This window comes from Accipiter gentilis, chromosome 20 (assembly GCF_929443795.1).
Source record: "Accipiter gentilis chromosome 20, bAccGen1.1, whole genome shotgun sequence".
Classification (NCBI taxonomy): domain Eukaryota; kingdom Metazoa; phylum Chordata; class Aves; order Accipitriformes; family Accipitridae; genus Astur; species Astur gentilis.
Genome location: NC_064899.1, coordinates 1,252,508 through 1,279,526, shown reverse-complemented (window position 1 = coordinate 1,279,526; position 27,019 = coordinate 1,252,508). Strand labels below are relative to the sequence as shown.

The following is a 27,019-nucleotide window of genomic DNA, read 5'->3' as shown; positions in this document are numbered from 1 at the left end:
GATACCACAGAGTTAAGAAAACAGTTTACACCTGCTGAGGATGCAGTTCAATTTCTCTGGAAGAGACGACTTGTTCTGCTTCTCTAAGTGGAAGAGAAGATTTGCAACAGCAGTGAAGTTGTAGGTTTCTTTAACTTTGATATCTGGAGTGGAAGAAGCACAATCGGTGATGGTTGATGGAAGCTTACGTGCAATGAGATGAGGAGCAGACTAAGTATGTTCCCTGCTGAATATTTCTGAGCAAGACCTTTTGCAGATGTGAAGGTATTTTGTGTCCTTACAGAGAGAGTTTAGATGGGTTGGAAAGACTATAGGCATCGCTTCCTGACGTTTCAGTGAAAGTCTTTCAAGTCAACTTGCACGTACCTTGTGGGTGACGCTTTGTGTAAACGTTGTCCTGCAGTGTTTGCTGTGTTTGCCCACATCGGGTCTCTTCGTGACTCAAACCCAAGTATTTTAGTTATTTCTTTGTGGTGATTCATCTGTGCTAATAACAAATATTCTGTCTTTATTTTAATTCCCTGTGAATTCTTGCCCTTAAGAGCCTGCTGCCTCTTGTGTTTTGAGTAACTCCCTTTAGCAAAATTCCTAGGAAAGTGACCTGATTCCTGTAAGTCCACGATTTAAGTGGACCATATATGTACCAGAGTCAATAAATAAATACACATAGCTGCACCCCAGAGTCCATAAATAAAGCTGGCTATGATAGTGGTTGTGTTGCTGAGATATATGTTTTGAAAAAGATATTTTTTTGTGTGTGTGTTTAGACACACTTTGTTTTTGTTCCTCCCCTTGTGACCCCTGCAGGCTCGTTTAAAAAAATTAATAGAGATGTGAACTACAGGTCCTGACCATCTGTGCCCATTGACAATACCTCATACCTCTTTGGAAAGAATTAGAACTAATATCTCAAAAAATATGGCCTAATTTTAATTTGGATTACACTGTTACCAGTTGCATGGATGTAATATTGCAGATCATTTGTGAATTATGCAAATATTTAAATTTAAATTTTAAATTTACTCATCTCTTTGTTATCAGTTTTTTCTTACTTTATGTGAATTTGTTGAAATCTTAGAAATTGACATTACGGATTTGGTATGAATAAATGAAAATTGAAGTAATTTATATTAATCCTTCAAAATTGTCTTCCTTTTAATTTTTATCTAGAAAACATAATTACTCTGTAGTGGCATTGGAAAATCAGAATTGCTTTAAATAAGGTAAAAATTAGGCAGAAGATGATTGAAGAATATATATGTGAAAATGTAGTAAAAAAAAAAAAAAGACATAATGAAAAGAAGAAAAAGAGGTGTGAGAAGAAACTAAGAAAGAAAGAAGAAAAAATTGGGCAAGAAGCATATGGACTGGAACATGGAAGAGCCTTACTGCAGCCTTACTGCATGAAAGAGAATCTGCACTAGAGAAGGATGTGCTGACATCACGTCAAAGACGTGTGGTATTTGCTCCTTTTTTATGAGGGTCGCGGACTGATCCCATGATCGCTGCCCACGGGGCTGGTTCATCAGAAGAGGTGTGACGAGGCAGCTGCTTTAACTAGCTGGGCAGCGGCCGCGGGGAGGAGAGGTGACGGCGTACAGGTGTCGCGCCACTACGTGCTGAAGGAGGCGGTGCTGGTCGGCGGGGCACGCTCGCCGTGCCGAGTGTCCGAACCCAGCGCTTCCCCAGGTTTCAAGCAGTGCCTTTGCATCTCCTCCCGAGTTCTGTAGGTGCAGCGATACCGCTGTAGAGAAAAAGCGGAGTGAGAAATGCTTTTGTAAGAAGAGCATGGGCTTTTGAAAAACGTGCTCGGTTTGTGTGTAGCTCCTGCTGTACGTGGAGAAAAATCCTTGGGTTTCAAAGAAATTAGACCTGGTGTCAGGACTTCAATCAGAATTGTGAAAAGTCTGCGGCTTCTACAGACACTCCATCGTACTGGGCCCCTTTGCTTCAAACTTTACGTATGTGTGGCTGAGCTAATTGCGTAAGGTTCCCATCATTGTGGAGAGAAACGGGCAGCTTTAACCTGCCTGTCCTCCTCTTTTCACTTAGACATCTAACACTGGTCACACGAATCTGCCAAAGTAATGAGCATTTCTCCTCGTTGATTCTAAAGGAAGACTAGAGCAATGGCTCAGGCGTACATGTATGCAGTATAAATATCTACTTTATTCATACGTGGCCAGTCCTTCAAGATGAAGATCGGTTTTAGAAATTGCCTTAGTCCTTAGCCCAAAAGGCTGTGTGTTAAGACAGTCCCTGAAGGAATCGAGAGTCCTGACTACCAGTCACTTTTAAATTTTTTCCGGTCTTTTATATTCATTACTTATGTTTTTATTTAAAGACTAGTAACATTATTTTTTTACTTAAACACTAATAACAATTAATTTTTATCTACTTTTTTTTTTAACCCTAGAAACTACCTCTTCAGGTTGCAGCTTGAGGATCTCTCTCTAATACAGGTATGTTTTGTGTTTGTTTTCTTAGTTCTTCTGCATGATGTAGGTAAGCAGATGATTTAAAGCAGTTAATCAACATATTCATAAGCTTCATAACTACAGATAAGTGTGCGTCTGTTTTTGTCCTCTTTGTGGCCCCATATTATATAAGTCATATTAACGCATTTTAATTCCAGATTAGCCTTTGTCCCAGGCCATACAGACCTGATGCTACCTTCCTCTGCTGTCATTTTGTTAGAATGAATCTATAAAAAATGGAGGCTGGGAAGGAGGATCATGTTCTCTTATAAAAATGTTTCAGTTTATGATTGTGCAGCTTCTGTATTCAAAATTTATTGTTATTATAAAGATTTTTTATAATGATAAATACAAAATTTCATTTATACTTGCTAAAGTTAATTTAGGCAAATGAAACAGCAAATTTTCAAGGAAGAAATATAGTGTGAACACAGGTATCAGAGTCTCAGTTTGATATATAAGGCAGCTATCTACTGTTTAAAACTTGTTAGAGCTCGGAAGGTGAAACAAAGCCTTCTAGAGGCAGTTAGGCTTCATAGAAAGGTAAGTGAGAATCCCTGATCAATTTATTTTGCCCTGAACTTCATCTGACTTCCATATACTAGCAAACTCATCTTCCCTCAGTCTTCTGAGTGGTGTTCCTTGCTTAGGTTTTGTTGGTTTTCTCTTTTGTTATTTTTAACCTTGGCATCATTTCTAACCTTCATTATTCTCCTGTTCTTGGCTCTAAGAGGTGTTCCAGTAAATTTAATTGAGTTGGCTAACTTGCTAAGGTGAAGAAATAGAAAATCACAATGAAATAGAAATGTATGGTTTTTCATAATCTTTTCATTTTTGCAATTTAAAATTAACTAGCTTTAGATTCAGTACTGTGCCTGTTATTTCATGAAGTAATACTATACAGTAGAATATGGAAAAGTAAAATGCATTCAGATAAGGCTGTCCTTGTGATTTGTAGAACACCTTGTGTATGCTTTAATTAGGCTTGCAGACTTCCTTTACCTTCCAAGACTATTAGAAACAAGATCTGAAGCTGGCTTATAATTAACCAAAATGGCAGTATTGATAAATATTCAATTTTGTTGCTAGTGCTTAAGGCTGTGACTCACCAGGCACTTTTAATATCCAGAATTCAGACTGTACTTTCACCTTATGACGTACTCAATATCCTGGCAAATAATTTCAGTTAAATCCTGAATGAAGGTTCTTGTTGAGAGGCTGCACTCGGAGGTGTCTGATGGTGCTGTTGTAGTTTATGCTGCTAATTCATAGATTGAAGTTCACAGCTTTCCTCTGTTAGGATAAGTATCAGTGGGCTGAAATTACTAATGAGGGAGAAATCTGTAGTTTACAGAGGCTTATAATTGTGCTGACTGACTCGAACGAAGACCCACCCCAATCAGCAAAAAAAAAAAAAAAGACAGAAATCATGTTGTTGATGTGATACAAGGTTACTAGGTTTTGGGTTTATGAATGTGCAGAAGCCTTTAAACAGTCTTCTCAAGCTGACTTTTGGTAAACTTTCTTATTCCATCTTCAATGCTGTAGCACCACTGGTTTGTCTCTGTATCTTCAAACCTTCTTCCACAACCCTTTAGGGAGATTGCATTTCTAAATCAAACCCAAAGTATGTAAATTTTTTTCTTTCGCCAGCATATCTTTACTACCCCTACTCCAAGTATTCGGTTTTTCCCTTATTTTCAGATCTACCGTTATGACTCCTTCCTATTTGTCCTTCAGAGATCTTCTCTTCCTCTTCTTCCCCTCTGCTTCCCTTCTGGTTCTGTTAGAGTGCCCCAGGACACCCCTTATCCGAAAGATGTGTTTCCTTGGATATGCCAGTTATGGCAGCTCCAAGTCGGCTGTGAGGTGGCTGAAGCCTTTGTTTTGATGCAAGTAAGCCAGGATGTAAGGTGAATTGTTTAGGACTGTCAAACTCATTACACAACACACTCGGGTCGTCTTGTACTCTGTTATGAAAGTACGAAGTTAGTCACTGAACTTGTAGTCATAAAAGTAGATTTGGGAGAGTTCTCAGGAGGCCATTTAGTCCCTCCAGGTACCCCGGGGCAGGGGCAGGGGTCCGTGCTGCTCTCCCTACTGGTGGTTACTTGTCTGAACTCTTCTTCCAAGTCTTCAGCCATAATAAAGATGCACGGCTTTTCCCAGCCTTTGTTAGGAAATGTTAAGACATGAAGAGAGTCTCTGCCTCACGCTGGGAAGTGTGAAAGCTTTAGTAATGAAAGAGACAGTAACCATTCCTGTGGAAACCTGGAATTCAAACTTACCAGCTACCAACCTGAAACCCGCTTAGAGCCAAGAGTGTATTTACCAAATGATTCACTGAGATTTACAGACCTTTCAGATAAGTTTTGTTGGAACGACAGCATCCTAGCTGCAATCCCAGTCATCCCAACATGTTGTATAGGATTACCTCAGGTGTAATCGAAGTAAACTTTGACTTCTGAAACTTTAGGGCACGTGATGTCTCTCTTATTCACATGGGGTGAAAGAAATATTTTGAATAGGATTAGTGGATATAAAGTTTACCACGTTAGCAATTAAAAATTACAGTATTTTGAAGCTCCAGATCTTTCAAACCTGAAACTCTATTATGGTTGAGGGAGGTAGGAATAAAAATGAGAAGCAAAGTAAAACTTATGTGAAATCCTTGCAAAACAGAATGATGGAATTTCACAGGAGAAATAAAGCGTACTGTGGTTTAACTCATTAATACTGTATGTGCTAGTTAGCATTTGTTTGCTGAGTGACAACACTTTGGCGCTTTATGTACAGACAGAAGAACTTTTAGCATTTTTTTCTTCACACAGTTGTCATAATAATAATAATGTAAAAACCAGGTTTAATTCTTCTGCTTAATGTTGCTCACTTTGATTTCTTTGTATGAACCAGCCTTTGTAAAAACATGCAGATGTTTCACAAGCTAATAAACTGTTTTCTGGTCTGGAAGAAAAAGTCACACGGTGAAGTGCTAGCTGGAAGAAGCTTTCAGTGTAGCACAATAACAATACCAAAGGGCTAGAAACAAGACAACCTATACACCTGTTGTTTAATTATTTTAGAAAATTGCTCAAGCTCTATATTTGCTATTGTGTGTCTGAAGGAGGAGGAAAATTGCTGCCTTTTCCTCATGCACAGCAGATACTTCCAGCATGGAAGCAAGGCTGATTCTTAACAATTTGCATCTTCCTTTTCTACAGTTTTCAATTAGACTTTTATAACTGTTTATTTTCTTTACATCGATGCTTTGATTTCTTTACTTTGATTCATCAGTTTAATCTCTCTTCTAGTACTTTTCTATCTGGAAAATAAAGGGAATGCCTAAAACTTTATCTTGACCGTTGATGCACTTCAGTTATTTTTGTGTAAACAAGTTTCCTCATCTGTCATGCTTAAGTGTCTGTTGGAACGTGTCGTTAGTTTGTCCACACACTGCTATTATGAAGATAAAAGGCTTCCTGTTCCATGTAACAAACTGGAACAGTAAGGATCATTTAGTCATAGCAAAAGCATCTTTGCAAATCTTTTGTTTACAGCTTTCTGTAGATTTTTGAAAAGACAGACATTTTATATATTATTATTTGGGAATATTATCAGACATTGCAGTAGTATCAGGTACAGTTTTGTAATAGGAAAGTGCTCTAAAAAAGAACAAAGTAAAATAATGACTGCTTGTTTGCAAACTTGTGCAAAAATTACTTCGGGCCAAAATATCTGTATGCTCTGTTTTCTACAAGTGTATGCCTGGAAAACAGTTTTGAAACACAAGATAACCTTCCTTTAAAAAAAAACCCAAACCAGACAGCCATTTGAAATGCATGTTCTTAGAAAAGAAATGCAGAACAGAGATTCATGTACTGAAAGTGTACTGTTTCCATCAGTTTAATGAAAGTTAATCCCTTGTAAAAGTGAGGGTTAGAGTGCTACTAGATTGCATCAGACGGGACGTGTATCTAAACGTGAGCTAGGACTGTGCAGTGAGACATCGTTGCCCATTGTGGGTACGTCAAAGTTGTCATCCCACATGTCATGGTTCTGTGCTCTGTACTTTACAGGAAAAGCCCGTTGTTTGAGTAAGCAAGTTTCATATGATGGTGTCTGTAGCAAACCAGTATTTGGTGTGTCTCAGCAATTTCCTTTGTGTAGCAGAATAAAGAAGAATAAAACAAGTGAAAGCCTTTTAAGCTCTTGCCGGAGAAGCCTAAGAGTCAAATTGTTCAAAGCTGCCTGTTGGAACAATGCGTGCACAGCAATTATGGATTAGGAAGGCAGCACTCATTGGGCTGTGGTTGTAGAAGGACAAATATTTTATAACTCTTGCTACAGCAATAGTAGGCTCACAGACGTAGAAGACCTGACTCTGCATGATTTTGTTTGAGAGTTTTGCTTTGCTATTGCTCACCTCAAGTAATAGTAGAGTAATCCATAAAAGCATTGGCCAAGATGAAAGCTGGATTTCCTAAAAACTCTCTTATATTCCTTAAAATACAAAAGCAGAAATCTAAATAGTAGTGTTGAAGGGAATAGATTTGTTTTCAAAAATGTTTTTTAAAAAAGCTGATAGCTAGCCAATGTCAGGATTAATAGTGGGGCTTTGATGTCATGTAGAGGATGGCTTTAACAACTGTCTGGTTTTCACCTTTTGTTCCCCCCCTCCCTCCCCCCCCAATTCTTTGGAAAGAGAGCTTCTAAATTCAGACATTTGTTTGCATCTACCTACATGACAAGTTTGCTGATGTATCTGTAAAGAGTGAAAAGCTCAAACATGCTAGCTTATAAAAGTGTTTATGCCACAAATGCCATAAATATTTTTACAAGCCAGCATGTATCAGCTTTTCACAAACCTGATAGAATGTATGCATCTTTCCTTCATCCGTAAGACGAACTTCTTTACAAACTCACATTCTTAAGGCATTTACAGGACACATGCTGGAGTTTGCCTTTCTCATCTGAATCTTCCATCTATGAAGCCTATTCTCAGTTTGAGATGCCCAGAAGGTTGAATATGATCCTATTCCACCTGCTCCTGTAGTCACATAATTGTCCAGAGATTTTATTCTCATGCTGAATCTGCACATCTTTCAGTTAGAAATACACATGCCTCAAAGTCCATTTTTAAAGGCAATTTTAGCCCCTAGTGTACCACAAGATTCAAATTAAATACTTTCTGCAGGCTAAGAAGGTTGGAGGTTCTTTTTCATGTGTTCTATTCAAATCTAAATTCTGGAATCTTGATTATTGGGAGGTTTATATGTAGATATAGATGTGTGTGTGAGTATACACACCCTCCCACCCCCCCTTTAATGAGGCATTCAAGGAATTAAAGGTAAAATTGGATCTATGGATTGTACAAATTGTCAAGAAAAGGCGCTACTTTGGAGAATGAGTTTTACCAGAGGGAATTCTTGCTGGTGTTTAAGTGTGTCAGGAGTATCTGCAATACCTGTTACATATGATAGTTCACTTCTATAGGAGTCATTAATGGCTAGCTGGTAGGCTAAATAATGACTTGTGTAAATTGTAATATACTTTGAATATATACTTTGTATTTATCTAGGTTAAACAAAGAGGGACTTTGACTTAATGATTGAGGTTTTTTACCAATAAATTCATATGTGTAACTTGAAAGACTTTTATAAATTTTTACCTTAATTGTAATACAGAATACGATTTTTTAACAACACTATATATTTTTTTTAAAGGAATCAAATATTTACCAGGATTGTAATCCTATTTTGAAAATAGTAATTGCTTGTTATTATTATAAACTGAGATCATATCATGTCTTTTGTGAGAGGCTTTCATAACCTTAGTTTGTCTTTTTGGCTAAGGTGGTATTTGGCCCAATCTAGAGAGAATGGTGTTCCAGTAAAGGTGCAAATAACTCAGCCTCTCCTTACGGTTCATTTGTGGGACAGTGCCCCAGGGTTCCCTTTGCTATGAACAAAATAAAAGCTTGTAAGAAGTCATCAGGTAGAATCAAAACTTTAATCTATGCTGATATTAAAAATTTCAGTTATAATCAACAACTTCAGAGATAAAGGTAAGGAAACTAAGCTTTAATCTTTTAATTGCCTTGATTTTTTGAGTTGCCAAATTAATGGAACCCATTAAAAGGCAGCTTAATGTTTTTTTCTAAAACTTTCATCCACTGTATTTCAGTCCTTTTATTTTTTGCGCTGTATGTTACTTACAGTCACTAGTTGTGTAATAGATGTCTGATTTGTGAAATACATGAAAGAAACCTAATGAATCATAATTTTATTTGGGGGTGAATTTGCCTGTGCACAAAAGGAGACGCAAGAAGAACTTTCTCTGATTTCACACTTGAAGGCATAAGGGAACTAACCTAGGGTTGTCCTTAACTTGTGACAGCCGTAGGTTGGCAATATTGAAATGCAAAGCAGAGTGAGATTTACCATTCTATTTGGGTCCCTAAGGGGTGGAACAAACAAACAAAACAAATGGAAAAACCCCCTCTGTTGGGTTCTCCTGTGCCTGGAATCTACTGAAGGGTGAGGAGAATAGAGAATATTCTTCCCTGTTACAGGTGGGTTTTCCCCTTCTTTATGTGAAGGAGCATCAGCCACCAAAACATCACTTCTGCTTGAGCCCTTCACATTTGTGTCTGGGACGTGTGAATGAAAAATGGATAAGCAGAGCGGATAAGTTCCATGCTGTTCCATGAAAGCTTGGAAGCAGAGGGGGCAGCTAGTGCTCATACAACTTTTCCACAGGAGACTGAGGTGAGCAAGTTGCAGAGTGACTGAAGGATGGTAGAGCAAACTTCTGCTTGGGTGCTAGGGATGAGCAAAACTTGAGGAGGTATTTGAGCTGTTACCTTTGTATAAGGTGGTGCTGAGAGCAGAGTTTAAAAAAAGAAAAGAAAAGGCAAGGCGTGGTACATCTGTGTATGACAATGCCACTTATATACAATACCTCTTCCTCTTGTTGATACCTTTCTGATGGCAGACTTTTGGATTTTATTATACAGCAAGTCCACAAATAATTAAATTAGAGAATTGAGAATTTAAAGAGTTAAGAAGTATTTATGAAGCCAGAGCCAGTCCTTTGTGGCAGGTAGACATGGACTAGGTGGCTGCTTTAAGTCCATTCCAGTTCTTTTTTTTGTGATACCATTAGTATTTTCATTATGTTTACTGCTTGCAGAACAATAATGTCTGACCAAACTTATAATTTGACTGAAGCCAGAAAAGGATGAATTCAACTAGCAGTGCATAATTTCTAACCTTTACCCAAATGATGTCTTCTACATGCAGCTGAAAGGGGCTTCCTCAAGCTAGATAAAACATGTTAGATGACACAAATCCTGATCTTCACTCTATACTGTATTTGTGGGGGGAATCAATTACCGGCAGACAGTGCTCCATTTCTGTTGAAAAAAATTTTGCTACTGAAACAGCTGGTGTTCATAGATTCACCTACATACTAACACAGAAGATGGCTACTATTCTGAAACCATCTTTGGTCGTATTTGGCCAAGTACTGAACATTCTGAGTATTCTTTCTATGCATGGGATTTTTCACCTGCATAGGTGTAGTTACATATATTATGTTTGTTTGAGGTTTTTTTGTGTGTGATGTTCTGAGTTCATATGCAGACCCCCATTACAAAACTACATAGAGGACAGATGAGGTGGCCAGTTGGATGTGTGACTCCTTTTCTGCTCATCTCTGCTTGTTATTCATTTACACTTGGCTTCTACGTAATTGGAAAGTTTTCCTCTCCAGAATCTGTAATTGACTACCCTTCAGTAGAGTTGAAATTTGTCACGTACATTTAGAAAGAGTCGAAGTGAAGCGAAAGAATATTGGCAAATTGGCAGGGCTTTGCTACTGTTCTGGCTTATCAGTATGTGTTAGTATTTTGGGAGATGGAGGAAAAGAGAAGAAAAAGAAAGCCAGGCAGAGACGTTATCATTTTTCATTTATTTGCTGTATCTATCATTGTTTTGTGCCAGTACTGAAATACAAGTGCAAGTGCATTTCTAGACAAATGAGTCTGAACACATCCATTTAGCTAGAGAAGCCTAGCTTTTTTATTTCTATTTTTTCTTTCTTACCTCTGCTTGTTAGGCTGCATTTGTTGTGTGTTTACCGTAATTTTCTGTTCCAGTTTCACAGTAAAGAAGAAAAATAGGTACTAAAATTTTTCACTTCCACTGGAGTAAAGCCCCTCTTTTCTTTAGATATTAAACATTTTTGTTTTGTTTCTATGATAAAGGGGAAACCTGGATCACCTGAATATATAATATGAGTGCATTTGTTCTCATGAGAAAAAGAGGTGATATCAAAAGGTATGTGCGTACATTTTACAGCAGATATTTATGAAACAGCTGATGTGGATTTTATAGTGGTATAATTTAGCCCTTCATGTTAATTTTCCTGGTATGTATGGTGGTCAATCAGGCTGCATTACGTGCATTAAGAGTAATTGTGGAAACGTCTCTTCCTAAGGAGGCAGCGCTCATGTTTACATTTTCACAAACATGAGTATACCGATACAGCTCCACAAGCTGAATGACCAAGTAGCATCTGTTTGAAAAGAAATCAGGCTGGTCCTTTCTAAATATCTGGACTGTATAAGACCATGGCATACTTCAACTAATTCTGAACTGAAGCAGTGTTCTGTGACAACAGGGCAATACTTGTGGAGGGACATGGGCTCTCTGTTGAGAATCAGCCTCTTTCTGTGTAGGCTCTATACTGAAAAGCTGTAGGAATGTTAGCAGACTGTGCAGAAAATGAAAGCAGAAAATACTAATATGTAGACTGAAAGCAGATTGTCTTCATTCTTATATTGTCTTGCCCACGTGGAGGTTCTGCCATAGCAGTTGCTGATGGAGAGTTTCAGCTCTTTGGCACCTAGATGCTGCAGTGCTGAACAATTGAGAAAAGAGGTGGAATATGCAGTATGCTTTGAAAGAGATTACATCTGTAGTACAGTATCTGCAAACATGATTATTGATTTTTGCTTACAGTCACTGATATGGAACTTCATTGTCTGTTCTGGCCTGTAACAACTAATTTGAGTTCAGCCACAGTTTGTAACCCATGCATATTCAAAGAGTAGGCTTAAAGACTCATCTTTCAGTCACAGAGAGGACTGTGTTTTCCTGTACTGCAGAGATCCAGTCAACAGTTCTTCTAGGCTAATGGACATAGATGCTTTGGGGTAATTCTACATATAGGAGGTGACTTCAGCTTACACCTGTATGTTAGTGGTTGTCAGTACCTAGCATAAGGGCACTGTGTGGTCCGTAGTGTCTCTTGCCATTGCTTGTTGACCCATGAAATTAAAAAAAAACAACCAATATTTAAGCTGAGAATAAAAGAAAATGGTGGAGCAGCCTCGTGTCTCCTCACCACTAGGCAGAACAATTTAAGATACACATCTCAACACTGAGCTCTAAGGAGCCTTTGACACAGTGCTGTTAAAGGATGCACCCAGCTGCTGAACTATAGGAGGAACTGGCTGTTTCCATAAGGCAAAAAGTTCTGCTCCCCTTCATCCCTAGGGAGGAGATGGGAAATTTTTCAAGGTCAGGAAACTAGTTTTTTGCTATTGCGATTAAGGGAAATCAGGATTCTGAAATATCTAAGGAAACAAAGCAGCCATACTGAGGGTGAGAAACATGGACACTCGTTGCTATAACCTAAGGAAAAGGAAGGATCCGAGGAACCCGCAACCAGAACGCTGGGGGGTGAGAAGCCCGTGCAGGGGTGCAGGAGAGGGAGGGTCCTGCTCTCCTAAATGGTTCAGGGCACAAAGGGAGGGTCCGTGCTGCTTCCAGCGGGTTACTTGCCAGGTCAATGCTACCGAGCCCCATGTAAGATGTGGGATGTTGCTCCTAAATGTTCGAGAGAGACACTGCTTAGTCATGGCGCAGGAAGCTAGTCCTTGTCTGAATTGAGAATAGATGACTGAAGTTGTTTTGAGTTTTATTCTGATAGCCTTATCCCATCTTTGGGACACCTTTTGCCTTCATTTTGCCTATCCTTATTTTTCTACTGCCTTTTCCCTCCCCTGTTGTTAGTAGACATTCTCTTCTCTTTTGGCATGTATTGCTTTACCCATCCCAGATGGTACCACAATATGATGCTTCTGTTGTCGAGTCTGGGAGCAATAAATCACGTCAAAATATGGAAATCAATTTATTTATTAAAATTGAAAATTAGATGTGCTTTGAAATATCTGGTGTTAGACATATATATGAGGCTTCCGTATAAAATTTTTGGTTCAGCTGTTATTGTGGATTTATTTGAAGACAGGCAAACTGAAAGCATGATTTATTTAAGTAATATACCAATGTCATAAACAGCTATGTTATTTCTCTTAATTTCTTTATGGTAAGATTATGGCCTTTAGAGGGCAATTTGATATAATGAGCATTTGGGAATTACACTTGTTCTGTGGGGTCTAGACCTGCCTGCCCCATTGCAGTATTTTGAGGTGTCTGCCCTCAGAATGGGACTTGGAGTCCAAGGTTAGGTGCTTAGGCTCTCTCTCTGGTGCATGGGGCTACCTATACTCCCAGCCACCAGCTCTGCTGACGTCTGAGTTCTGGGCTATCTGATCTGAGGAATGCTGAGAGCACAGGGAAGCATAAATGCCACCCCTTTTTTTGAGTTAGGCATCTGTATGGAATTTGACAACAGGGATTTCTTTGTACATCACCCATATGCAGCAGGCTTCCGTTGTGAGTAAATGGCATCTAAAATGTACGTTAAGCTCTTTCTGTCATGGTTTCTAAACTGAAATGCCAGTATGAAGTTGAAGACTCTGTGGCCACTATTGTGCATTCTTAAGCCAGGCTTCATTGCTGACAATGTGGGTTGGTCTGTTACAGAAGAAACCTTGTTATAGGTTAATTTGCTCTATGTTTGTCGTGTTCCCCACCCCCACCCCCCCCCCCCCCCAGTTTAATATTAGCTTCTCTAGTCAGTACTTCTGGATTTCACACTTGCTCTAGTGCCTGGAAAACTATTTTCCTCTCCAAATCTGTAAAATAATTCTATGATGTGATGGTGCTTGGTATACTGATTTTCCAAACAAATGGACAAAATACCAAAAGAAAAAGAACAGATCATTACAAAGTTATGGGAAACTAGAAACTATAGGGTCTGTACTTGGTCCTGTTCATATATCTTGAGATATTTATGGTAATTTAGCTTGATATAAGTAATGACAACAATATGGTTCAAAGAAAATGAATTAATACAAAAGGAGTTGGTTAGATGTTAATATTTATACCTGCAGTTGTGTATATATTCAATTTTGAAAATTACTTCACTGATGAAAACATATTAATCTTTTTTCCAAAAAAAATAGTAAGCCCCAAAACTGTTTGTGCTTTGGTTTAGGTTTTAAATTGACTGATTTCGTTAGGTTTATTAAAAGGCAAATGAAAGACCTGAGAAAATCTCAGAATTCCATATTTAAGTGGGTACCTAGAGTAAAGCAACATTATGGAAATCAATTCTAGGAATAATCAGTAACCGGGACAGAAGCAAAACAAATTTCTGTTAATTATTAGTTAAATAACAACTTCATTGTTGCATTGACTATTTTTATGTGGTACATGATTCAGTTACTTAATGCTTTAGTCTCTAAATGAAATCTGATGTGAATATGATTTCAGAATTTCAAAATCACCATGGAGATAAATTGATTTGTTAGTAAATATTTCTCATTGGGGAAAAAAAAATTGAGTCACTGTTTTGGATAAAATACAAATTTATGTTATATTTTTATGACTTTCAGAGCTTTTAAATTGAGTGTTTTGAATTAAACGCTGTGTCTGGTACGTGCACTTCACATAGGTTTCTGTTAATTACATTTAAATATGATTGAGAGAATTCATTCATTCTGAAGCCACATTGAGTGGAAAATGCGGTAGCTGCCCAGTATTCGTACGTGCCATTGTTTTTAGGGTACCTGTCAGTGGAAATCCTGCTTGTAAGGGTTATAACCTTCGGCCCATAAGATCTGAGTCTTTGCCTAGATATTTTGACAGTTCTGGGCGATGGTTCTGTGCCTCCTCACGTTCATCTCAGGGAGCGGAAATGATGAATGGTCATACTGGTCCTTACTCTTTCCCCTGCCCTGTTACTATGAGGTGAAAACCTGGTGAGAGGAGAGACTTTGTGGAAAGTGGAACTGTGGAAGCTCATCTTCATGAATGTTCAGACTTTTGCATGCATTTTAAATTCCATTGATGAGATGAAAGCTTCCTCAGTGAAACTCTTTCTGACTCCTAGGTGCATGGTTATTTTTGTTTCGCCAGTAGAATTTTACATATTGCTTTGTCTGAATACGTGGGCAATTAACAAAAAAGGGAAAAAAAAAATTCTGAATTAAGTTTTATACTGTCAAACACACACAAAACCTTTTGGAATGGCATTTTTTCTTACTTTAATTAGGCTAGGATTTATTAATGAAGCTTTTATAATATGTCAGGACAGGCCTGAAGAAAAAGTAATGCTGTAAGTTCATAGAAGATCAAAAATATGTCATCGTATATTTATGAAGACCGCTCTAGGCATGATTCCACAGTCTTTTCTCACATGGCTGTCAGTAGTGTTACTTGTAGAATATTGTGCTACTCAGCATGAGAAAATAAAGCTGAATTAGTTGTACTCAACAAAACCCTGCATATGCATTGACAAATAAAAGCTGAGTGGAGAATTTCACACGCTAATGTGTATGTAGACAAAATCCTCCGTAAGTTGACTTTATTTTTTACATGATGTGGTCCGTACTGATGAACAGGAAGCGAAGCAAAGGCATCAGGAGACCTGCACGGATGCACAAGTTGCTCCCAGCTAAAAACTCCAGCATGAAAAGGAAGCATGCAAGTGGTGGAAGCAGGGATAGGTGACCCAGGAGGAACATAGAGGCGCTGTCCAAGCAGGATGGGGTGGGATGAAGAAGTCCAAGGTACCCGTGTAGTTGAATCTGGTGACGGATGGGAAGGGCAATAAGAACATTATTTTTTAAAGAAATGAATCAGGTAAGAACCGACTGCTGCCATGTTTCTCTTTAAGTTATATTCAGATGACATACTCTTTTAATACTCCAGCTATCCAGTAAAGGAGGCTGAGAAGGAAAGTGGAAACTTGGGAACTGACGGATGAAGAATGATGTCCAAATACTCTACAAAAGCAAGCTTGCTGTGTAATCCAAGAATATTATTTCATTAAAATTTTGCAGTTTCATTGATTTTTCTTCTCCACACCCAGCTATGTCACACAAAAAAAAAAGAGCTGCTTTCATTTTTAATTGGAGAGGAAAAACAAAAGTCAAGTCATTTTTATTTCTCTAAAATTACATATAAAACTTATGAAGTCATTCATTGTACAGTTGCATTTTAATGTAGGTGCGCACTATCATAAGGGAATTAAGGAATGATAAATCTAGCCAGGCAAATGTTGAACAAATACTTGTGTTGTCATCACCAAATTTGCCAAAACTTCATTAACGTCTGTGGTCAAATAATGGGTAACATGATGAAAAGCTGGTTTCTAGAAGGTACATTCTCACTGGGACCTGCAAGCTGCAGAGACAAATAACTAGACAGGATGGAACAGAGAAAAAGAATTAATTACTATGAATGAATCCCACCAGACTGAGGCACTGTAAATGCATTTTAGAGTCGATGCGATGTACAAAACTCATGGACAGTGTGGTGCTATGGAAGGCCTGTCTTTGCTAATCACCCTTGTGTAGCGGGGGAGAAAATGCATCTTTTAGCCTGAGAACACAGCATTCTAGGGCAAAAGCACCTTGCAGGTGGAGTCAGGGAGATCACAGAAGGGAAAGTTCACTCTTTAAGCGCGAGAAGTAAGTAAAAGTGTGTTGTTTGGTTTTATCTGTGAAGAAGTAATATTTACTAGACTTTTCCAGAACAGCAGGTATATGTGCAGTACAGAACATAACAGATAGGATCTTGGAGTCCTTGCTTGGAGAACCAACCATGCATAAACTCCCTGCTGCTTCCAAATAGCCAGCTAAAGGAAAAGTACCAGAAAGCTGGGGGTAACTTTTTCCAAAAAATGCACAGATTGAATCTGGTTTATGTAGCAAATCAGAATCAAATAGATGAAAGAGCTTTCATCAGCGTAGCCCAGAAAATGGAGTTCTGGAAGATAAAATCTGAGGAGAAAAGAGGATTAAAGCCAGTAGTTTCTTCAAGAAGAACATCTGGTCTGGCTGAACACATTGCACGGAAAGCAGCCCTTTAAAAACGGCCACAAAATGGCCACAACACTAGAGTATCTCTGGAAGCCAGCCAACACGAAAAAATGCGAGAGACAAAACCCACCCGATCACTATGGCAGAGAAGACTCATAAAGTGCCGGAGCAGGTTGGAGGCAGTGTGAGCGTACGCTGAGCAGACTGAAGGAGAAAGGCTAACGCTGTGTTTACCAGGCTGATATGCATATTTTGCAGCCAAAATTCTTACAGAACAGGTGGTTGAGACTCTCCAGATGCACATCTCTACAAAGATCTGCAAATGGCTGTGCAGATCCTGAGTGCAGTCATTCAAGTTTCCTGGCTGCAACATAGTCTGCCGAGAGCTGAAAAAAGCCCAGGGATTGTCTGAAGTTATTTACAACTCCTAAACCTGCAGTCAGGGCGGCACATTGTTCCTTGCATCTGGGATGACAGAGCCCAACGCGATCGCTCTGTTACCTGTAGCTGGCCTCTCAAACGATACAAGACTGTTGCAGACAGTGAAATCGAGTACTTGAATAAAAATACCTTTAGTACCAAAAGTAGGAAAGGGAAAACTGAAACAAAGAGCATCTGAATTAAGTGATTCCCAAATTGCTCCTCCTGTAGGGAAACCACTGTGGATTTTGTCATCTATAATGGGCTTAGAAGCTTGTGAGCCGTACTGTGCTTTTCTTCTGCAGGGCAGGATGTAGCAGACACGTATCAAACCCTGTTTTTGGAAGTGTTGAATCCTTCTACATTGGAACCTATTTTGGGGCCATAACCCCAAAGCAAAACGTAACTAAAATAAAATGAAGTTAAATTAATTGGAAGACTGCACTGTATCAAACAGTCTCATTCCCAGAAATACCCATGATTCTGAGATAAAGCAGGATAGAGATGGCCAGGGGAAATATATAATGGATTAGAATACTAGAAGAGCTTAACTACTTTTCTATCTCATTCAGAGGTAGTTTGTCATGTCCCTGATAAACATTTTTGATTGTCTATGTGAAGTGGAACATCTCAAAGAGGCAAGAGAGAGCTGGAAAGTGAAATAGAGTTAATAGTCTTAACAGCTAACATACTGCCTTTGAGTGCAAGAGACTGGCTCGTGTCTGTCTTTGTCATCTGATTCACAGCATGGATTTGGACCTGCCTCTTCTGTAGCTTAATTGAGTTTCCTAAACAGTAGGATTCAGAAGACTCTCGGGTTTTTCTCATTTTGTAGATACTTAATTCAAGCTCCAAGAAGCTTTTCTAGTAAAGTTGTAGTGAAACTTGGAAAAGGTTTTGGGAACAGTGGTGATGGGTGGATTTTTTTTGTGCATGTGTCAAATCAACACTTTCCACAGGCATCTTTGTTACTGTTGTTGGAAAAGTCCTGGCCAGATTTAACGTATTTGCGTGGTATAAGAGTACGGCTTTAGGGGAGAGGAAGCCTGCAGGACTTCTCAGATGTGCCAGGGTTGTGCTTCTGGGGCCACAGGCCAGTGTGCTGTTAGTGCTGGCTAGGGTCGGTTATGACATAGCTGAAGTTTTGTAACTTTTCATTTAGTGTATGTCTATTATGAGTGATTGATAGATGAATGCGTGGGTAGATTTGGATAACGCTGCTCTGCTACCCTCACAGTAGAGTGTAGACCTCGCTAGGAGCACTGCAGTGGCTGTGCACATATGTGGCATACCAGAGGTGCATTCATCTGGCTAGTGCGTGGATTGATGGCAGCGTTAGCTGTAGAAGCATGGACTTCTGTACGGTCTGTGCACCAGACTTCCTAATATCGTGGGACTGGAGTAGCAGATGTTTGTGTTAATTGAAGCATGTTGAGATATCCTTTATCTCACCTGCCTGTGGTATAGACATTGCTTTAAAATGCCTGTTGAACAGACAGTGTAATTACTGTGTGGAAGTTTATAAATACTGTAATTACTGATTCTGATGTTAATGCACTGTTATGATAGCTATGGGAATATTGGTTGAGTCCCTTTTCCTGATGGAATTTGTTTTCCCTCCTGTTTTGTTTTCAGAAGAGGAGGACGAAGGCAAATTCTGCAATACAGGCTTCAGAGCAGTCAGACCGTATTTGGTATAAGTTACATCAAAAAAAGGAGTATCAAAATCTACTTTTTCTCATCTTGAAAGTAAATAGACTGTTACAGGTTCCTATAGCAAGTTTTAGAGAAGTGGATTGACTTGTTTTTGTATTTGTCATCTGCTTGATTAGCAGAGACCTCTGTGACATGCCTGAGACCGTGAAGAGTGTTTAATTCTTCAGGATAGTGGAAAACGAGGCCCTCACAGGGGGAATGCTTGGTTTCTCATATAAATTCTGCTACTGTTGCTGTCATCGCTACTAGGACAACTGGACTGCAAAAATAAGCTTCTCCTTGAAGAAATGACTTGGACAGTGGCATTGTGCACCATGTATGCATTATGCCGTGCAACCACTCTGCAAAGTTCTTGTAAAGATAAGCAAACAAAAATGCCGCCCCTACAGACTCCATGTAGGATGTATTCTTCCCTTCCCGTGCCTTATTGCTAGCACCAATAGTGTATCAGGTTGAATTGTATGCTTGGTAATACTCGGAGAATCCTTCAAATAGCTTGTAAAAATGAGCTGACTGATTGGAAATCTGATGACTAATCCTGTTGGTAGGCAAAGAGAAAGCAGAGCTGAGGTTGCTCCTTCATGGTGGTGTCAACTCTGCAGGACTGTCCGCTGTGAGAAGAATGAAAACATACTAGTTTTGGGGAACAGATGGGGATCTGAATACACACGAGCAATTAATTTATCAACAGATTAATGCTGGGGGTAGGTTGCTGCTTTTAGCAGGCTTAGCTAGTTATGTCTTGACATGCTTTAGTATCTACCTAACGACTAGAAGAAATTTGCAGCACTTTTTCTTCTTTCAAGAGGCTTTTAGCATTATTTTACAGGACTTGAGGATCAATACTTACATGAATGGAAGCTTTTTAGCTGTCCCCATGGACAGCTATTACCTTTCAGAAGAGAAGGCAGGTAACATTGTTCATATGGGAGCATCCTCCACACGTAAGTCAGTGGCAAGCCTAAATGTTTCCTGTCTGTACAAATTCTATGTCTATTGTAAAGTTTTTCTTTCTCCAGATGGAATGTATGAGACCTATAATCCCATTTCTGGAATGCTTATCACTCTTGCTAGTACAGGGCTTTTTAATATCATGGTAAATTTTGGTGTAGTCTTATACAGTGAATTTTAACAATATTGCTTTCCTGACTGTGCAAGCTTAAAATAACAATATTACTTATTGTTATTACTAAAAAAAAAAATTAAGAAAAAGATACAATTTCTTTTCATTAAGTTCTCTCTAGTATGATTCTTGGCTTCTACATGTTCTTTTGTTATAAGACTAAGTTATTCATCCAGTTCTAGTCTTGTCATTTTAAACTCTGAGACCATAGTCAGGACTTCAAGCAAGCACAGAGGACGTTTGTTCTGGGCTTAGGAGACAAACAGAGATCTTAGAAGTTTAACTCTTAAATGGTTGAGGGAAAATGTAATACTGAGAAAAAGCTTATCTATTACTTACTGTACTGGTTGTAGGCAAGACTCTGTTATAGAACTTATTTCTTGAAGAAGCAAAGAGTCATGTTGTTATGAACAGATGTCATGACATGCACCAGAGCAGAGCAGCAAGTGTATTTTACACGCAAAAGAGGAAAGTGTTAAAAAACATTAAGGAAGAGGAGAGCAGACAGGTTGCGTTAAAGTAGTTGGCCAGAAACTACTATGAAGAACTATGTCAAATGTGTGCAGGACTATAGCTTTTTACTGACTTAGTTACATAAAAAACTTGTTGTGAAGATAAAAATTTGGTCTGTTTACAGGACTTTCCAATTTGTACATTGAAAAAATCCTTATTGGCGTTATCTAATGACAAGCAGGGTTGTGTCCTTAGCATTTGTGGAGAGGAAGGTGCAAGCATGATGAGCATGGAGAAGAGAGTTAATTAAAGTAATGATTGTACTGATGAGGTAATAATGTCAGAAGTCCATACACTATGGAAAAATGAGTCTTATTGTAAATTCCTTATATGCCTGTATCTCCTGTAAATTCATTGTGAAACTATAGCATGCATAACTGGCAGGGACCCCAGCAGAATGTGGAACAGTAGATACTAGAAACTACATAAAATTTGTGAACCTTTGCCTACTTTCTGCTTGTAGGGGAAACAGAGAATTAGAGGGGAAAAGTATAAAACTTATATGCAATACATATGCCTAGATTTACATTCTAATTTAGTAAGTCTAGCAATTTAAAAACAAAAAACCCCACAAACTTGACATTTAAAACCTGTTTTACAAAAAAACTACATTATAAATGATAAATGTAATCTTGTAGAGCTTCTCAGCACAGATTTTCATGTAAATTTAGCAACAAAGAAATCAACATAATTAGGCAGTATTTATCTCTTTCTAGCATTCTTCTTTGTATAGTTCAGGATTGATTAGTTCTGTTCAATATTCAACATTTCTAATGTTAAAGAAAATTCCTTTCAAGAAACCCTCTTTCATTGGTTTAAGAATATCCAGTATCTCCATATACCTGAGCTGAATGTTTCACTTCCTACATTACAGTAAGATCTTTTCAATTTTTGACAGTGTGGAGAAGTTGAAACCATTAGTGAGAAGACTTCACAGTCAGAGCACTAAGTCCAAATCTTAACAAGAATTATAAAGGGAGTATGAGTGTTCTGCAGTGTATACTAATATCAGCAAACTTTCCATAGATATCCATAGATTTATATGATACTGTGTTTGCTACATGTCTGTCTTTTTGACTTGCTCAACTTTCCATGTGTGCAGGATGGCTGTAGAGGGGCACTCATTATTGTTTCAAGGTTGCTTATGAAATCCTTCTGCTCAGGTTCTAGACCATTTATGGAATGATGGCATATGAGTACATCAAGTTGCATTATCAGCTGTACCTCTTATAACAAGGTCTTTACAATATACTATTCAGACAGCTTGGTTTCGAGTTTAAATTCTGAAGGTTTGAATCACAAAATGTTATGTCCCATATACCTTTTTAAGTTCAATAAATGGGGAATTTATGGCTCCCTAAATGTTAGTTAAAGTCCAGAGACAAATTCTCTGTTCTCCTATTTGAAAGCTATAATACCCTGACAGCGTGGATGGTAAAGATTAGAAGAATGGTCATGATAGTACTCAACTGCTAATTTTTATTCAACAGCTGGATAGCCTTGTAGGAGCTTGCTACATGTCATTGCCTTCTCTTCTTTCCACTGTTCATTAAAATAATTTGCAACATATGAAAGGTTGACTTGAAGACATAAAAGCGTACTGATCTTTTTCACAAACTTCAGTCTTTCATGATACACTGAAGGTTTGAGCATGTAATCCTGGACGTTGGCAAAATTCACATTTATGTCAAAAGAGGCTTTACATCTGCCACATCAAGAAGTCTGGCTACTCTGCTGTCAGAGGGACATATAAAGAACAGGCTTCTGTTGGATGTCTTTGCCTTATTATTTGGCATTTCCAGATCCATAGACAGAATCTTAAATCTGTTGTTAGACACTGAAGAAGTAGTACTCAAAATGCTGAGTACTTAGTTCTCTGTTACATGCAGTAGAAGTTGTGAGGCATGATATATTTATTTTAAAGTCAATTTAAATATTTGAATATAGAGTCTGCTTGCTCAGGGGTAGATTTGCTGTGGAGACTGGCAGAGAGAAAGGATGCATTGAGGTGGCTTTTCTTTATCTCCATCCCTTTTATCTCCAAATTGAGGCTGCATCCATCCAAACAGTAGTTTCCTAATTTGAGTGTCTGAGTCTCATAGTTTCCTTAGATCTAATAAATTTCTTTAAAGGACCACCACCAAATGTTTTCAAAAGAACAAGTAAATAAAACTCCTCATGGGTGATGACAATGATGATAGTGTCAGCCCGACAGATCCTCAAGTGGCCAAGCTGCTCAGGCTGACAACGCAACCTGATTTAATTGTGGATGTTGGCACCCTACCCATCCTCTCTTGCTCCGTTTGTGGCTGAGCATTGCCTTCCTCTCCCACTCAGCTCTCTCGCTTTTCCAGTCTGTAAGCAAAAAGTGAATGTTTTTAGGCCATTTTAGTTGATGTAACCAGCTCACTGTAGGACCATGCAAATGTGATGGCACAGAGAAGGGGACAGGAATTTGTGGCCAGGAGCAAGATCAGTTTGGGGTGAAGGAGCACTGAAAGGACTCGCCGGGATTGCCTGAAGGTGTTGTGGAACTACAGCACGCTCCTCGCAGGGCAGAACTGGGAATGGAGAGGGGAGCCCACTCTTCAAGTCACCGGCTTATTACTAGACATTAACTCATCCTCTTAAAAACAAAACAAAAACCATGTTATTTGTTTTGACTAATCCTTTTTGTCTGTTTGTTTCTATTTATTGAACAGAGGCAAGGGAGAGAGCTGTGATTTATTTATGCGTAGTAGGTAAAAATACAATGGTCGTGAAGGTACATGCTGTTAAAGAAAACCAACCAACCAAAAGCCCGAGAAGAATCCAAAACCTCTTAAGAACACGTATTCTTTTAAAATAAAATTTAAAAGGAAAAATACTCAACCAACTGAATTTGTGAGCTGCAACTAGTAGGGATGGGGGCACCAGCTTGGAAAGTAGTAATATGGCAGAACTCCCCTGCCACTCGGCTGCTCTTTTCAAGTGCTGCTGCTAGAGATTACAGCACAGCCTGAAAAGGCCAAAGGCTTGGACATTTTAGAGCTTGAAGGAGAATAAATAGCATTGTTTTTTCTTATAAGATTCCAAACCCCTACTACCACTTCTCCTCTTAAACCATTATCTCCTTGAAGGCATTTTTGCCTCTGCCATTTTGTATAATCTATGTCTCTGGTTGCAGCTAGACTGAAAAATCATACTAAAATAGCTAGTTTCCTTTCAAACAGTTACTTCAGTTGAAATATCTATTCTGCCAGTTTATAAATCTCTGTTTTCTCCTTCAAACTGAAGTTGGTAAACTACCCTTGGAAGTTTCACAATTTAATTACTTTGAGGTATCTTGCTCTCCCAAGAATATAGAAGAGGGATAAGGAAATAAAAAATAATCAGAAAGCAAACCCAACTCCAAATAAAGCTCCTAGGCACAGTAGAGGAAAAGCCTGCCGTAGTAAGTTGATGATGTTGGGCAGTTTTGCAATGAGGTGCTGATACCGACAGAGGACTGTAATGCGACTGTCCCAAATGTTAAACTAAGTACTGGTTTCTGTACCATGGATGGGACTTCTTATCACGTGACTTGTATGCTATGGAGCTGCATGAATTTTGACATTCTCAAAATACCATGCACCCATTATGCTAATGAAAAATATATTGATAGCAATGGGGTTTATACATAACTGAGGAACAATGACTCAATTTGTGTCTTTGAAAGTGTTAAAGAAAAATAAATGAGGAAAGTCACTGTATGCCGACAGCATACTTATTTTCAAAATAGGTATGTAATTTGCACCCACTCTCCTGCAGGTTTGGGATTGATTCCCATCTGCTTCCTACGCTGCAGTGTTTAAACAGTGTCTCTCAGGCTGTTCAAATTGTATTTTCATACACTAACTGTAAGGTAAGGTGCTAGCTTTTGTTTGAATTTACACCATGCCTCAATATTTTATGTTGAATGGCTAGCACAGAGGCTGGATAGACACCTAGGAAAATAGTTTTATGATTAAAAAACCAGTTGCAGCTGGTTCTTGGCAAGCTCCTCTGTCATTTTTATTGGCAGAACTTGAAGCTCTGTGGGTCTTTGTCCTGTGCCTAGAAAGTTGAGTGGAGCTCTGGCTGCCACTAAGCTCAGTTCAGCCCTACCACTTTTATTTCAAGGACCTGCCTGGCAGACTTCTGTCTGATAATAAACTCAGTCCAGTGTCATCCTTGTGAGAAACACTGGCTTGATCACAGCAGCATGTTTCTCTCTAAATCTGCATCCTGGCTTTCAGCATCATAACATCTCAAATGGAAAGTGACTAGTAACTTGGCTTAAGCAAGTGTCCTGACGGCAATAGCCACCATCAAAAAGCCAGAAACAAATAAAAAAATTCAAGCCCAAAATGCCATTTTACATAGTCTGTGACTAAACTAAATCTGAATAACTTGCCTATATTTCAAAATTGGGACTGCTTCTTGAGCATCCCAGATGGAAGCCTGGAACTATTGCAGTAAAAACCAGTACTCACTCGAGACTCGGACAGAGCACTTCGATGATGCATCGCTGTATCAGATGTGCAGAGCTACTGATGAGCAGAGTAAGAAAGACAGGCTTTTTTATTTATGTTTATGCCTATTCATGTGGGAAAAACTCATCAAGTGTAGTTTTTCCAACTGAGATACTTAAATTCAAAGCTGAATCCGTGTAGCGTTTTCTTTGATACTTATTTTGGCAAGTAGTCATTCATCCAACTTCATGTCATTTTAATTGTCTGACTTTACACTGACGTTATTAACAATGCCACATAATGTGATTTGGGGTAATATTGTTAAAGGAAGAAAACAGGGAAGACCTACTTGTGTTGTAAAACCAGTGAGCTCGTTCCAACCAGTGTTATAAAGACAGGACAGAATTGTGCTTCATATCTCTTTCGGTCTCCTTCAGAGTCTCTCTCCCCGCGCTTTCCCTCTGTGCCAGCCACAGCAGTTCCTACTGCCATCGCAGTGCCCGGCCAGTCGGGGCTGCTCGTCGGGCCAAAGGGAAATCCCCGCTGTGTTCGGCATTGTGTAAACCTTTATCCTGAATGGAAGACTAACAGATGACTGAATCTATTCAGAAACAGCACCTCCAAAGTAAAATGCTGGTTTAACCCAATTCCTAAACATACAAGGCAAAGTTAAGGCTAAAACCAGTAAAAAGGCATTTATTCATGCATCAGTTCTAATTGTAACCTCAGTCTTTCTCTGTAACTGTTTGTTACCTTTTCTCCAGCTAATTTCCAGTTGTGGATTATCTGGATTCCTGTGTGATCTCTTAATCTGTATGTCTCCTTTCTTGCCTGATAGGACTTGCTGACTCTGAGCAGTCTCTAGTTTCCCACTTGTCTGCCTGCCTGTTTTTAGACTTCAATATTTTCGGTAGGGTTCCTGATCCAGAGCTTAGCCTTGAAAAGGATAAATCATTCTCTGCCTGATCAGAGACTGATAAGGGATATTTTCCAATAAGCATCCCCTTTATTTTTAATCTGGAGTCTCTGTCTATGGCTTTTACTCCTTGTTCGTGCTCTTTTTTCATCTCTTTTGTCATGGGTAAACACTTGGGCCTACATGCTGTATTTGTAAAAGAAGCTTCCTGAAAATTATGGAGTTCAGATTAAACTCAAACGTGATGGTCACAGGGCCTTCAGGGTAGGGAGGAGACTATTGGAAGCCAGAGAGAGAGATAGCTGAAAGAAAATGATAGAAAGGTTCAGAACTAAGTGAAGACTACAAGCTGATAATTTTTGAGGACAGGTGAGAGTTTTGATGATGATAAAAAAGGTGAATTCTGTCCAATTTTAGTGAGCTAATCTAGCCACAGTAAGGGAATCTGGGATTATTTTATAAAATCTCATCATACTTTAACATTTCTTGAACGAAGCCTTTTGAATTTTTCTTCCAGAATACTTTGGTTTTGAATAGACTGGTTTATACTAAGAGGGAAAACAGGTTTAGAAACTCAAACAAGGAATAGTCTAAACATTTTGGATTAAATTAAACATTCAGTTGATACTGAATTATTTAGGAGAATGAACGTGCAAATTATCTGTATTTGCTGTGGCAGACAAACTGAAATATCAATCGTTTTTACAGCTCGCTCTGGGACCTTGTCCTGCTGGCCATTGCCGTGTTGTGCTGGCAAGTAGAAATGGTTTGTTCAGGACAGGGAGAGCAGAAGGGAGGGCATTGATAGACTTTAGATAGACATCGGTAGACTTAGATGTAAGCTTTCATGTAATGATTGGCATGCACCGCTGCGGCTAGATTGGCTCATAAATGTTAGCTGGATAAAAAAGCTCTGACACTATTGAAGAGCTGAATTTATAATTCTGTCTGGCCTTCCAAATGCTAACTCCAAGTTCTCTGTGAACTTTTTAGGTATTTATTCCCTCTACTTCCTCAGCTTGGATTTGCTAACATCACAATTTGATGATGTTTTGATCTTCAAAATATACCACAGACTCAATTCTTTTCCTTTTTTATTTGGTGGGTGCTTTGAAAGGTGGGACGTTGTTTTCATTATTACTTGTG

At 38.7% G+C, this 27,019-nt stretch overlaps 1 protein-coding gene across 3 annotated transcripts in view; it reads left to right on the top strand.

Annotated features, from left to right (window-relative positions):
• Positions 1-27,019, top strand: part of SEMA5A (semaphorin 5A) — a 327,513-nt gene that overhangs the window by 131,046 nt on the left and 169,448 nt on the right. For all 3 annotated transcript variants that reach the window (XM_049823923.1, XM_049823924.1, XM_049823926.1), the window contains exon 5: positions 2,417-2,462. In XM_049823923.1, the coding sequence (XP_049679880.1) occupies positions 2,417-2,462 (46 nt within the window). The remainder of the gene's footprint in view (positions 1-2,416; positions 2,463-27,019) is intronic.